This window comes from Heteronotia binoei, chromosome 13 (genome assembly GCF_032191835.1).
Source record: "Heteronotia binoei isolate CCM8104 ecotype False Entrance Well chromosome 13, APGP_CSIRO_Hbin_v1, whole genome shotgun sequence".
NCBI classification, from domain to species: domain Eukaryota; kingdom Metazoa; phylum Chordata; class Lepidosauria; order Squamata; family Gekkonidae; genus Heteronotia; species Heteronotia binoei.
The window spans coordinates 67222179-67237645 of record NC_083235.1 but is presented as its reverse complement, the minus strand read 5'-3'; the positions used below and the strand labels follow the sequence as shown (position 1 = coordinate 67237645).

The window sequence follows — 15467 nt, the reverse complement described above, 5'->3', positions numbered from 1 at the left end:
AAGCCACTGAGGCTGAGGAACTGGGCAAAACCACCCCCATATTCCTCTTCGAGCGGTGATGCTGGCACAAGATTTGAAGTGGGAAATGTTTTGCTCAGCTGCAAGGCTTGGTTGCCTTTCTGCTCTAACCCACCACCTTCAGCATCAGTTCTGTGGAGGCCTTAAGGGGGAGGGCCACACACTGAAAGGGAGGCAGCCCGCGACAACCTGCATGCATTTCATAGGTAATGCATACATTTCATAGGATACACACCTGTGTACAAGTGAATTGCTTTTGCTAAAAAGGTTCCATAGAAAGTCACCAAGATCTGTACAGGGAGTCAAATTATATGATTTGTAAAAGCAACAGTGTGTTTATCAGTGCAAGTTTACGAAATGCATTTCAGATGAGTTCTGTCACAGACTTAGTCCGATACTGCGGATACAGTCTGATACTGCTGAGTATCATGCTCAGTTTGGTGGCCTGCGGTATAAAGGTTATTAGAACTTAAAACATTTATTTTACTTCACTGCTATTCCCTCCTTACCTTATAAATTCAGCTGGACTGAAAAGCACCTGGGTGCCAGATTTGTGGAATTATTAATTCTGACCAGAGATAAGACAGTTGTGTTACCTCTTATAGGCAAGGCGTGGCTTTTGCATCAAAGGGCTTTACAATTGCTTGGATGATAAAATGGCCGGCCTTGCAATGTCCTGGTTCTTCTCAGCGGGGGAGCCTAGTCCAAGCTGGGAAATATCTTGTTCTCTTGCTGTCATAATACCACGGTCCATCCCACCCGGTGTGGTACCTTCCTCTAGGCCAGGGGTCCTCAACCTTTTTAAATAGGGGGCCAGTTCACTGTCCCTCAGACTGTTGGAGGGCCGAACTGCCGTTACTGTACAAGGCCGCGGGCCGTCAGTTCTCCGTCTTCTGCATCTCTCTCCCTTCCCCACACCACACACCCTGGCCTGGGAACTCACCTCACCTCGGTATCACCTCACACTCTGTCTCCGCCGCCTCAGCCCAGTGCCGGAAGTGTGCGTTGCTAACGCAAGTTTAGGTCGAACGTCACTTCCGGTCTGATTTTGCCATAACCCGGCGGGCCGCATAAACGTCCTCAGCGGGCCGCATCTGGCCCGCGGGCCGTAGGTTGAGGACCCCTGCTCTAGGCAGATAGCAATGTGAATTAGTCGCGGGAGGTACTGGGGCACTGGGGGCGAAAGTATTGTTATCTGGCTGTTTACCGTTACTTCGGCTGGTTGCAGTTATTAAAATGGAGTTGCGTCATTATGGTCTCCGAGTGGTTTGTTCCTATGATGCAGAGTTTTGTTTTGTAGATTTATGCCGTTGGGGGAGCATGGCTGTTCTATGGACTGACGAGGTCCTAAGGGAGCGGTCCCTCCCCCAGGCCGGATCAAGCGATCAACGACCCTGTTCCGGAGGAGGAGCCTACTCCCAACAGTTCAGGACCGTCCCACTCCAGGACCACCGAGAAGGAAGCTTCACGGTAAGAGCTTCCAATCTTCCGTTCTCTTGCTGTCATGATAAGCATCTAAAGCTGCAGCCTCCAGCCCTGACCTGGATAGCCCAGGCAAGCCCAATCTCATCAGATCTTGAAAGCTAAGCTGGGTCAGCTCTGGCAAGTACTTGGACGGGAGACCTCCTTGGAATACCAGAGCTGGGAAGTGGAGGCAGTCTTTATTCAGCCACCTCTCTGAATATCCTTCATGCCCCCAGCAGGGGTCAGTCACCAAAGGTTGCCATGACTTCCAGGTGCACACGCATGCATACAAAAAAAATGCAAAAAGGAGCAAGCACTCCAGGTGACGTCTAAAAGAGTGGGGCACACACTTCAATAGGCAGTGGAAGTAATCCGATGCCAGCTGACGACTAAATTTCACTGGACAGAAGCTGAGCTCACCCAGTCAAATGATGTCTCCCCTCCATCGCAATAGACTGGTATTTCATCCTACCTCTAATGCTTGTCTTATTAAGAATTATTTAAAATACTAAATCCTGATGTTGGATCTTTATCAATTTTAAATATAAACTTGATTATCACTTCCAAGGATCTTTATTTGTAAGTAAACTACCAAACTGTCGAACAGATGTCAAATATCCGCCCCGCCAAAAATATCAACCGGTCCATTGCCACAAGCCACCAGACATGCCACAGCTTTTGCTGCAGTGAGTGATGCAGCAAAACGTGGCCTTATTGTCGACCTACTCTCATGGAGGAGCCAATTCAGGTATGGTCAGTACTAATGATGTAACCAGGCATGCCATCAGGGGGAAGAGCCATAAAAAGGGGGGTGGGATCTGAGATTTTGGGTGTGTGAAATTATGAATGTGGCCCCTGGGTGTCTGTTGGGTGGGGAGTCTGGCCCTTGACACTCAAATGGGTGAGCACCCCTGCTGTAAAAGCTCTCAGAGCTGGTACCCACAAGGCCAGGGAAAAAAAATGATAAAGGCATCAGCAGCGGAACAGTGTCTCTTACACAGTACAATAATCTGCCACCTCCGCCTTTACTCTCTCATGTAATAAAAAAACCTAACTTCTGTTAAAGGGCCCTGTCTTTCCCCCACTTTCCCTCCAATATTCAGCCAGCGTAATAGCTATTAAGGCCTATTTGAGAGGTTTTTTTATACCTCCAAGGGACATCTGAATTAAGTTTAAAAAAGAGCACCCTGGTATAGCTGGAAAGTGTGAATTTTGCAAGAGCCCCTAAAACAGCAAAGAATTAGGGCTGGGATACTTATACCAGTACCCAACGGTTATTTGCAAGGCCAGAATTTCCGGAATGATTTCTTCCAGTACATTGGCAGAAAGACGAACCGCTTCTTCATGAAGAACAGCCTCCTCGGTGAATTAGTTCTTTGGCAGGGGGATCCCTAAAGCTGTGTGTTTGGTCAGATTCCTGGCCTCCTCTACTTGCAGAGGACTGCAGTAGTCGTCGAGGAAGATAGTTGCCAGGTTGGACAGCCTCCTGTTTGCTGAGAGAGAGAATCGCAACATGCACTCCACTACAGGAAGAGCTGTGATCTGCTGGCGAGACTGGGGTGTGGTCAGGTACATCAGAGTAGTCACCGCGGACATGACAGTCTCCTCATTAGAGCACGACAAGCAGTTGATGACAGCTGCTGCCCCATCAGCCTCCAAGATGTAGTCCTTGTTGATTTTGTCCAAGCATAGATTACAAAGGCCACCTAAATTATAACAGAATAAAAAAGCTTGTAAACAAACCTGTTCTACCTCTTTTTAACCGTTCTCTCATGTTTCAAGGCAAGCTGGTTCTTCAGTTCTTTCTTTATGCCGTTTCAGTGCGCTTGTGACATGTACATTTTAAATACGGACAGAAGTGTCTGTTAAACTCTTCTTATTTTGCCTCTTTGCCACACTTCTATCCAGTCCTTGCTACAAGGAATTAAGCTGATCCATCCAAAATGTGAAGGCAAATAGCCTCCCTCCCATTTTAGCTGCACAACCACCTGTGAGATAGGGCATGTTGTGGGTTACTTGTCCTTGTCAAACACTAATCACTATGCTGCATTAGGTCTCTCATTTACAAGCATTACTGCTTTCTATTCGAGGAATCCTTACTGAAATTTTAAGCATACTAACAAGGAAATAATGCTCACTGAACCCAAAGTAAATATCCATAAGAACAAGTTGTTATGTGTTAACCTTGACCGTAAAGAGCACTCCCCCTAAGGGTGCATGCAAGGATATCTCCCACTTTGGAGGGTCTTATGGGGGGATTCTAGAGCAGGCACTCGTTTTGAGTGCATTTAGGGGAGGGACGGTGGCTCAGTGGTAGAGCATCTGCTTGGGAAGCAGAAGGTCCCAGGTTCAATCCCTGGCATCTCCAAAAAAGGGTCCAGGCAAATAGGTGTGAAAAACCTCAGCTTGAGACCCTGGAGAGTCGCTGCCAGTCTGAGAAGACAATACGGACTTTGATGGACCAAAGGTCTGATTCAGTAGAAGGCAGCTTCATATGCAGGAAGGACGGTGGCTCAGTGGTAGAGCATCTGCTTGGGAAGCAGAAGGTCCCAGGTTCAATCCCTGGCATCTCCAAAAAAGGGTCCAGGCAAATAGGTGTGAAAAACCTCAGCTTGAGACCCTGGAGAGCTGCTGCCAGTCTGAGAAGACAATACTGACTTTGATGGACCCAGGGTCTGATTCAGTATTCTGATTCAGTATTCTGATTCAGGGTCTGATTCAGTATTCTGATTCAGACTCTGCAGAACAGTGTGTGTGTATATATATATATATATATATATATATATATATATATATATATATATATATATATATATATATATATATATATATATATATATATATATATATATATATATATATATATATATAAAAGCATTTGTTGAACTGGTCATCTGTATTATCCTGCCAAGAGGTAAAGTAAGCCTGCAGAAATCTGGGGAATCTAGAGTAGTATAATTCTGCTCTCTGTCTGAAAGGTCCATGCAGATGACTTGTTGATCATATGGTCTACATACACATTATACTATTACTTGGTAAATGGTTGCCTATATTCACTCTGTTGGACAGATTTCACAGAAATCATTAAATCCCTGCAAAACCTGGAGAGAAGTATCATACACTAAAGTCTTTTGAAACAGAAAATTCAAATTCTGCAATCCATATGAATTGTACTCATTCCACAAATTTACAGGAAATCTATATACGACTTGCAAAATGTGGGCCTTAATGAAAATTGAGCAGCGTGTTAAAGGGAACGCCAAGCAAGGAGCCATTTAAGGTGCCATGAGCTAGGAACGATGTGTGTCTGTCCCGAAAAGTTGACTGAGTCTCCAAATGTTGCAATTTCAGTTGATGTTACTATTTTGATACTGTAACATGCATTCTACAATTTCCACTAAAAATGTAGTTCCATTTGCTTTTCTCTTTGAAAACATGTATACCAGCATCACTGTATGCTGCAAAGAATTAACACTATCCTACATGAGTCTTTCATACTGATCAAACGTTGACACATTTGCTTATTTAATTATAAATTAGGCTTCTAGACAGCTCTCCCCTGTAAAGCAGTGCTCAGGGGGGGTGTAAAACAATAAAAACACATTCATAAATGAATCAACAATTAAAAACAATAAAATACAGCAGTTAACATTGCTAGATGATGCTAAAAACTCCAAATTGTGCCACTGCCCTGAATCAGAATGCCAGGAAAACTGTTGCTGTCCTCAACCAAAAGCCTGGTAGTATACCTCTGCCTTACAGACTCTGCAGAACAGGGTCTTGCTTCTGAACTGATGTGGATGTCTGCTTCAAGTACAGAGGCCAATGGCCTGGTATGTCTGTACCCCAGCAGCTTCTGGAGAGAGCTGTATAGAGTATTGATTTAAATTGAAGCTTTACCAAGTGCAAATTCCACAATGGTGTCATTATCTTCTGTCAGCATATCCAGAAACAGATCCAAGACCTTGAGCTGCCGGAGATAGTCATAGTTTTTGGGATCATAAGCAAAATTAGCTAGATTAGCCAGCACTTGCTCCTTGGCTTCTGCAATACAGCAAAAACTGTCCTTGAGATGAAGAAATAAGCAACAGAACTGTGCAAGGCATCTATAAACACAGAGTAAAAAGTAGTCAAGAGCAAAAAAAAAAAAATGCTCACCAGAACTTTCTGTTACCTGGAATTCAGTAACTAGGGCTTGCAGGTATTCCAGCCGGCCAAGTCCTAGCAGATCCGGCTGTTTTTGGGACATGACGCTGAAGAAAAAGGCAATGCTTCATAAGGTACATACCACTATACGATTGCTGAAAAGTTCCAACAGACGTAAGATTTCTGCTTCATTTTCTTTCCCTGATGATCAGTCTCTCTAACAAAATTATATATGGCCATATTATTACACGAGAACCCCATGGCGCAGTGTGGTAAGCTGCAGCACTGCAGTCAAAACTCTGCTCATGACCTGAGTTCGATCCCTGCGGTAGCTGGGCTCAGGTAGCCGGCTCAAGGTTGACTCAGCCTTCCATCCTTCCAAGGTCAGTTTCCTGGGGGGAAGTGTAGATGACTGGGGAAGGCAATGGCAAACCACCCCGTAAAAAGTCTGCCGTGAAAATGTTGTGAAAGCAACGTCACCCCAGAGTCGGAAACGACTGGTGCTTGCACAAAGGGACTACCTTGACCTTTATTATTACACAGCTAAGATCATGGCTTCAGTCTAGGGTTGCCAGATGCAGGCTGGGAAACTCCAACAGATTTGGCAATGGAGCCTGGGGAAGACCGGGACCTCAGTGGGGGACAATGCCACAGAGCTCTCCCTCCAAAGCATCCCTTTTCTTCAGGGGAACTGATCTCTCTAGTCTGAGATGAGCTGTAATTCTGGGGGATTCCTAGGTCACACCTGGAGATGTGACCCTACTTCAGTCTATGCTGTGAATGGATAAAAGCAGAAGCTATGGGCTTTCCCTTAAATGGCTGACATTATCTTATATTGCAGTATCAACTAGTCAATACAGCAATAGCCAGCAGTTCTCAGTCTTTATTCTTTGGATGGGGAATACTAACATGTTGTGCTTTCATTCACAACCTCAAAATCATTTGCCTCTGCAAATCTGGAAGACACCACCAGCTAAAGAGAAATTCTTCAGATGTTTGTCCAAACAAATCCTCTCTTCACCAAGGAACACACAGAATAAACCTGACTTTTACCAGTGAAGTCTCCACATTTACCATTCTACCCTAAAATTCTCGCTCCACAACTAACTGTTCATTAATATCCATCACGGATTTAAAGCTTGATTTTTTTAGTGCAGGTTTTGATGAGTCATTATTCAGGAAGTAACTTGACATTTATTTCTACTTTCCCCAGTTGCCTGTCTGAACCTTAATTGAATCGGGATTCCATCCATGCTGTACTTTATTGTGTTCTTACACTTTTGCCCTATGCAGACGTTCTAGGTTTCCCAGCAGTAGACTTTGTGATTAACAGTATCACAAGCACAGTTTCAGAGGGGAGCTATGACAGTCTGCAGTAGAACAGTTCAATTCAAGTCCACCAAGCACCTTAGAGACCAACAAGAACAGTTATATCCTAAGTCCACTGAAACCAATGGACTTAGGGCATAACTCTGCTCAGGGTTGCACTGTGAATATAGTGCTGTGGCAGAATAGTCCTATTCCTGGGGCCAGAGCTTCAAAAGCATCATTTGTCCAATCCAGGCCACACAGTGCAAAAATAATGACCCAAGAGGCTACAGCTCCTCTCCCCCTTCAAGTTCACAGTGGAAAATGTCTTTTATGATGGAAACAGTTCCAGCATCTGGCAGGGCTCCTAAGTTTTTGACAAGTCATATGACAATCACAAACAGACAATCCACACATAAAGCTTTTCCTGAAGCATAAATGCAACATCCAGAAGTTCACGACTCTTATACTCTTAAAGGCATTAAGAAGAACATAAAGATTGCCTGCTGGATCAGAACATGGTCCCTTTAATCCAACGTTCTGTTTCCAACAGTAGCCTGAATTTGGGTACCCAAAAGCAAGCATAAAAATGATGCCCTTCCACGACCAACCGTTTATCCTTGCATTTCACGGTGCTGCCTCTGAACACGGTGTTCAGCTGAACACGGTATTTAGCTGTTGACAGAGCTATTTGCATTTTTCAAATCCTTTTAAAAGTGCTATTTAAACGGACTGTCATCACATATTCCTGACCCAACTTTTGAATTCTGGTATGAGAAACATCATTTTGTTGCCGCTGTTGTTTCTCTTTGTTCATTAGCACCTTTGCCAGATCAGAGGCTAGCAACACTAAAGGATTTATTCGATAAGAAATAAACTGGGGGGGGGGGCAGTTCCCTGTTACATTTTCCTTGGAGACAGCGGTAAAACCAAAGCACAATTTTAAAAATGTGCTTTAAAATGTGATAACCTTTAGGGGACCACAAAACCTTTAAAAATGTGCTTTAAAAATGTGATAACCTTTAGGGGACCACAAAACTCTTCTCTGCAACAAACTAACACGACCGCTGCTTTTTGCTTTATTGGTTACCGGCTATTCCGAGGCTCCCGTTAGCCTCCAGCTCCTCCGGCCATCACAGCTCCAGCGTCTCTGCTGTGCAAAGCGTCCCGGAAGAATTAAACCGGAAGTTAAAAAAACCCATCAGCGCTACAGGCCGGAAGTTGCATATCTGAAGAACCGGCAGTACCATAGAGAGGGGGGAGAGAGAGCGTCGCAGCCTCAAACTGAACTGGCGCTTCGCTCTCGCTTCCAATGCGAAGTTGACGATTCGAGGCTTCCAGTCCTAGAAATGATAAGGGCTAGAATTAGGGTTGCCAAGTTCAATTCAAGACATAGCTGGGGACTTTGGGGGTGGAGCCAGGGAACTTTGGGGGTGGAGCCTGGAACAAGGCTGTGACAAGCATCATTGAACTCCAAGGGGAGTTCTGGCCATCACATTGAAAGGCACGGCGCACCTTTTCAATGCCTTCCTTCCATAGGAAGTAATGAAGGATAGGGGCACCTTCTTTGGGGGCTCATAGAATTAGACCCCCTGGTCCAACCTTTTTGAAACTTGGGGGGTATTTTGGGGAGAGGCACTAGATGCTATATGGAAAATTTGGTGCCATTACCCCAAAAAACAGCCCTCCCAGAGTCCCAGATACCTGCGGATCAATTCTTCATTACTTCCTATGGGACTAAACCTCCATAGGGAATAACAGAGTTCCCAGCAGACATTTCCCTCCCCTCCCCCCTCTTTCTGACGACCCTGAAGGGGGGGGGCTCCAAACCGGGGGATCCCCTGCCCCACCTGGGGATTGGCAACCCTAGCTAGAATGCCGCCTCCAAAGAGGACCGTGGCCACTTTGCATTTTTGCCGGCAATCCAGGCTGTGTTTCTGCTTTGTCGTAGGCAGCCCCTCCTCTCCCAGGCGGGCGGGGGTGCGGCGTAGTGTCTTCCGCTTGCTTGCGGCCATGGCGGGCATGTCGGCGAAGAAGCGGCTGGCTAAGCCGGTCTTGTTTGGGAGCCTTCTGTGCGCTTTGGCCACCGCCTTCGTGTACAGGTGCAATGCCAAAGGGGTGGGTGGGGCAGCTGGCTTAGCGGAGGGAGGGAGGGAGGGCAGTGCAGAAGTGGGGGTGCTGACTGTTGAAGGCTGGAGAGGGTGTCTCTGTTAACGTTTGGTTATAGGGTTGCCAATCCCTAGGTGGGGGCAGGGGATCCCCCGGTTTGGAGGCCCTCCCCCCCCGCTTCAGGGTCGTCAGAAAGCGGGGGGGGGGGGGGGAGGGAAATGTCTGCTGGGAACTCTGTTATTCCCTATGGAGATTTATTCCCATAGAAAATCATGGAGAATTGATCCGTGGGTATCTAGGGCTCTGGGGGGGCTGTTTTGGGGGGTAGAGGCACCACATTTTCAGTATAGCATCTAGTGCCTCTCCCCAAAATACCCCCCCAAGTTTCAAAACAATTGGACCAGGGGGTCCAATTCTATGAGCCCCAAAAGAAGGTGCCCCTATCCTTCATTATTTCCTATGGAAGGAAGGCATTGAAAAGGTGTGCCGTCCCTTTAAATGTGATGGCCAGAACTCCCTTTGGAGTTCTATTATGCTTGTCACAGCCTTGATCTTGGCTCCACCCCCAAAGTCTCCTGGCTCCACCCCCAAAGTCCCCAGATATTTCTTGAATTGGAGTTGGCAACCCTATTTGGCTATATTTCTTTATGGATATTATTTCAATACAGTTGCTGTAAGCATAATGCGCTGGCAGCTAATAACAGATTTTAAATGGTTCCTTTAGGGCGCCCTGATTGTAAAATGAATATTTGAAAGTCTCCCTGATTACCTTGCAAAAGTCCCTCAGGTCCCAAAGCAGAGGGGCTGAGTAAAAGTCAGATTATTTTAAATGGATCCTCATGAATTCATATGAGTTTAATACTGAAATGAAAGAAAAACTACCATAGACCGTGTCTTCGTCTGAGTCCTAGGAGGGAAGTGGGATAGAGCTGGGTATGTTTAGTCTGGAGAGGAGAGGACCAAGCGGTGATTTGGTAAACCATCTTCAAGGATTTGAAAGACGGTCATAGAGAGGATGTTGAGTTGTGTTCTGTGGCCCCAGAAGGTTGGAGCAGAGCCAAGGAGTTGGAATTACATCAAAAGAGTTTTCAGCTAGACGTTAGGAAGAACTTCCTGACGGAGTGGTCTGTACCTCAGTGGAATGGGGTTCCTCTGGAGGTGATGGGCTCTCCCTCTTTGGAAGTTTTTAACCAGAGGCTAGATGGCCACCTGACAGCAGTGCTGATTCAGTGAACGGAAGCAGATCATGAGAGGGAGGACAGGAAGAGTTGCATCAGTGCTTAGTTCTTGTAGTCCCTTCTTACTCACCCAGGGAAATGCTGATCACCGCTTTGAAGTAAGGAAGAAATTTTCTCTAGGCCACTTTGGCCACGGATGGTTTTGTTGCTGTTGTTTCTCTTTAGTGTGACCTCCAAAGCTCAAAAACATGGTTCCAAAGCATGAACCCTCATGGATCCTCAGGGTTTTTGCACTTGGTCAGTGCTCCTACAGACATGGTTCTAAAGTGCAGTGCTCCTACAAAAACATGGTTCTAAAGTGCAGATCCTCATGGATTCTTAGGGTTTTTGCATTGGGTCATCCCAGTGTCAACACCATATCGCATATTGTGGCCATGACCACAACTTGCACCACAAAGATCAAGCATCCACCACTCTGCAGCACTGCCACAATGCAAAAACATGATTCCAAAGCACTGGTCCTCAAGGATCCTTGGGTTTTGTGTTGTGTCACCCCTAACTCACCATTAAATCGCATGCAGTGTCCATAACCACAGATTGCACCACAAAAATCACACATCCACAACTTTGTGGAGCCCCCACAGTACGAAGACATGATTTCGAAGCACAAATCCACATTTTAATCCTCAGGGCTTTTTCACCTCAAACTCACCATCAAATCATGGCCATGGCTTGTACCACAAAAATTGCATATCCACATTTTTCTTGGTCACCCCGTATTCATTATCTGTCCACATATATTGTCCATGGCTAAAGCTTGCAACATAATAATAACATGTTGAGCGTTTTGTGGTACTGCCATGGTGCAAACGAAGCACAGATCCACATGGATTTTTAAGCTTTTTATGTTTGATCACCCTGAACTCACCATCAAATCACACTTAATGTCCATGACCACAGAATGAACCACAGAAAAACACAGAGCACTGCCATGGTACAAACAGTGCATTAAATATTACTTTGGCCTCATGGATCCTCATGATTATTAAATACCACCAAAATCACACCATGGAATGATCCACACACAAAAATACCCCCATATCTGAAATGGTTTTACAGTAGCATGAACACTGTATTAAAATGAGAAATCATGTCCACAGCTTCCACTGTGAAGAATGGCATCTGGAACTCCCTGATGCCACCAAGTTGCAAAAATATCCAAGGCAGAGATTGTCATGACCTTATCTGTGAATGTAGAATATCAAACCCACTAGATGGAGTCCATCAAATTAATCATGAAAAGCAATTATCTGTCATGCGTTAATTTGGTTTGGGGGAAAGTTTGTGTTTGGGTTGATTTTCTTTCTGTCTGTCATTATGAATGGAGATTTAATTGCAAGTTTTTCAGCCAACAGATTTTGTCACTGCAGACTTCTAAATCGGGTCTCCAAGGTGGTGCCCATGGGTGCCATGGTGCCTGCTGATACCTTCCCTGGTGTCTGCTAAGTGTTTTTAGAAATTGGGCAGGATCAGGTGGCAAATTGTGCCCACCATGGCTTCTGATTGGTCATTGTACATTCGATTGTCTGTGCAGATTTTGTAAGATGTTGCTTTGGCTGCAGCTGCCACCAGCAGTACAAGGATATTCACTGTGTGACTGAAAGTACGGTAAGATGTGGCGTCTGTTTTCTTGCTGACTTTGCCTCCTGCAGCAGCTGTTTTGTGGCAGCCATTTTGTGGTTGCAGCCACCATGCTGTATCAAAATTCCAAAGGTATCCACAGGTTCAGAAAGGTTGGAGGCCCCTATTCTAGATGTTGTTCTCTTGACTGCAAGGAAGCTATGGAATACACATGATGTGTCAAAGTTTGAGTCCAGTGGCACCTATAAGACCAACAAAGTTTTATTCCTGGTATGAACTTTTGTGTGCATGCACACCTCTTCAGATACACATGTGCACACAAAAGTTTATACCAGGAATAAAACTTCGCCGGTCTCAAAGGATAGGTGGGTGGGTGGACTGCATTTATGTAGGCCAAATTCAACTTATAAAATATTTTATAGTAATACGTTGCTACTAGGGTTGCCAAGTCCAATTCAAGAAATATCTGGGGAACATTGGGGGTGGAGCCAGGAGACATTGGGGGTGGAGCCAGGAGACATTGGGGGTGGAGCCAGGAGACATTGGGGGTGGAGCCAGGAGCAAGGGTGTGACGAGCATCATTGAACTCCAAAGGGAGTGCTGGCCATCACATTTCAAGAGACCGCACATCTTTTCGATGCCCTCCATCCATTGGAAATAATGGAGAGGGGCACCTTCTTTTGGGGCTCATAGGATTAGACCCCTTGCTCCAATCTTTTTGAAACTTGGAGGGCACTTTGAGGAGAGCCATCGGATGCTATGCTGCAAGTGTGGTGTCTCTACCTCAAAAAACAGGGGGCCCCCCAGAGCCCCAGATACTCACAGATCAATTCTCCATTATACCTTACGGGAATGGGTCTCCATAGGGAATAATGGAGTGCCCAGCAGACATTTCCCTCCCCCGCTTTCTGATGACCCTGAAGCAGGGGGAGGGCCTCCAACCTGGGAACTGGCAACCCTAGAGGAAACCCAAGAGCAGGGCTAGGGGTTGCCGTCACCAGGTGAGCCTTGGAGCTCTCCAGTTTTTACAGCTGATCTGCAGGTGACAGAGATCAGTTCCCCCGGAGAACATGGCTGCTTTGGGGGTAGACTCTAGAGTAGAGGTGGCCAAACTGTGGCTCGGGAGCCACATGTGGCTCTTTCACACACATTGTGTGGCTCTAACCCTAACCCCATCAGCCCACTTGGAGAAGGCATTTGTCTCCTTAAATCACTTCTCCAAGCCAAACCAACTGGTAGCTTGGAGAATGCGTTTATAGTTAAAGTTGCTTTCTTTCCACCTCCCCCTTCCAAGACCTGTATGTTGTTAGCCGCTCTGAGCCTGCTTCGGCGGGGAGGGCAGGATATAAATAAAACATCATTATTATATTATTTCCTTCCTTCCTTCCTTCCTTCCTTCCTTCCTTCCTTCCTTCCTTCCTTCCTTCCTTCCTTCCTTCCTTCCTTCCTTCCTTCCTTCCTTCCTTCCTTCCTTCCTTCCTTCCTTCCTTCCTTCCTTCCTTCCTTCCTTCCCTCCCTCCCTCCCTCCCTCCCTCCCTCCCATCTTCTGGGCATGGAACATGGATCCCTGGGGCTGTGTGGGGAGATCCTGTCCAACTCTATGATTCTACAAGACGGGATAAAAGAAACACTGTCTTGGCAGCGGCCCACGAAGCGACGTCGTTTTAACCTGCACGGCAAGTCAGAGCTATGACCAATCGAAAGGCCTGTTGGGCAGCGCCTGGCCCCGCCTACTTTCTAGAAACACTTGGCGGGCACCAAGAAAGGGCTTGATGGGTGTTAATGCTAAGGATGCTTCATTTTTTAAAAAGCAGCCTTCTTCTCAGTAAGAAAAGGGCACAGTTTCCAAAAGAGTGGCTCATGTCGACGTATCCTGCGTGGGATTTGGTCACATAGCAAAACCAGGAACCTGTACATACCCAAGTAGGGTTGCCAAGTCCAATTCAAGAAATATCTGGGGACTTTGGGGGTGGAGCCAGGAGACTTTGGGGGTGGGGCCAGGAGACATGGGGGCAGAGCCAGGAGCAAGGGTGTGACAAGCATAATTGAACTCCAAGGGAGTTCTGGCCATCATATTTAAAGGGACAGCACACCTTTTAAAATGCCTTCCTTCCATAGAAAATAATGAAGGATAGGGGCACCTTCTTTTGGGGCTCATAGTATTGGACCCCCTGGTCCAATCCTTTTGAAACTTGGGAGGTATTTTGGGGAGAGGCACTAGATGCTATACTGAAAATTTGGCACCTCTACCTCAAAAAACAGCCCCTCCAGAGCCCCCAATACCCGCAGATCAATTCCCCATCATTCCCTATGGGAATCGTTCATGGAGGTGCATAATGGCTGTGGGGGCGGGGCTTCCCCCGCCGGCCAGCTGGCTGGGGGAGGGGGGAAGCCTGTAAAACCAGGGGATCCCCCGCTGGGTCCTGGGGATTGGGAAGCCTAGTTGCTACAGCAGAAATTCATTTGTAAAAGTTTCAACAGGAGAAGCCATTGTTTCTTTTGGGGGGGGGGGGCACCAGAAGAAGTGTTAATTTAGAGGCACGATCTTTCAAGGCATTACAGTGCATCCCTTCCAGTCCAAATAACACAGCAACGCATTGACTATGATCGCCCAGGAAACATCATACAATAAAGGTTTAGAAAACACTAGAGCGTGGGTGGCCAAACTTACTTAACGTAAGAGCCACATAGAATAAACGTCAGATGTTTGAGAGCTGCAAGACGTGAACACCAGGGAAAGAGAGGGAAAGAAAGCGAGAGAGAGATGGGGATTGAGAGGTGGAAAGAAAGCAACTTTAACTTTAAACGAACTCTCCAAGCCTCTCCCCCCATCAGCTGGCTTGGCTTGCAGAAGTGATTTAAAGAGAGAAATGCCTTCTCCAAGCTGGCCAACAGAGTGGTGGGGGCTTTGAGAGCCACACGATACATGTGAAAGAGTCACATGTGGCTCCCAAACCACAGTTTGGCCACTCCTGAAGTAGAGCAAACTAGGAAGACACTGGAGGGTATACATGATCCAGCAGACCTGTGGTTTTTGTGTGTGCAATCCGTGGCTATTGACACGGATTGATATGTGATTTGACATTGAGTTTGGGGTAACCCAGTCCAAAAATCCTAGGAATCCATGAGGATCTGTGCTTTGGAGAATGCTTTTGTACACTGCAGACACCACAAAGCAGTGGATCCATGATTTTTGTAGTGCAGCCTGTGGTGATAGATATGATACGTGATCTGATGGTGAGTTGGGAGTGACGCAATTTAAACATCCTGAGGATCTATGAAGATCCATGCTTCGGAACTATTTTTGTGATGTAGTGGTGCCCTGCAATCACGGATCCATGCTTTTTGTGTGTGTGAAATATGTAGCTACAGACATGATTTGTGATTTGATGGTGAATTTGGGATAACCCACAAAAATCCTAAGGATCCATGAGTATCCATGCTTTGGAACCATATTTTCATGCCATTGTGTCACCCAGAAGCTGTGGGTCTGTGATTTTTGTGGTGCAGTCCATGGTTACAGACATGATACGAGGTTTGATTATAAGGTTTGGGGCAACATAACGAAAAAACCAGGAAGATCCGCAAGAATCTGTGCTTCAG

General features: G+C 46.2%; 1 protein-coding gene across 1 annotated transcript; it reads right to left on the bottom strand.

Moving 5' to 3' along the window:
• Positions 1-2036: 2036 nt before the first annotated feature.
• Positions 2037-5838, bottom strand: ARMC7 (armadillo repeat containing 7). Its single transcript, XM_060252247.1, has 3 exons — positions 5641-5838; positions 5383-5526; positions 2037-3188 (listed from the first exon to the last, which is right to left on the bottom strand). Exons 1-3 carry the CDS (start codon positions 5729-5731, stop codon positions 2851-2853), a joined length of 573 nt encoding a protein of 190 aa, XP_060108230.1. The 5' UTR covers positions 5732-5838; the 3' UTR covers positions 2037-2850.
• Between the last annotated feature and the right edge of the window lie 9629 nt (positions 5839-15467).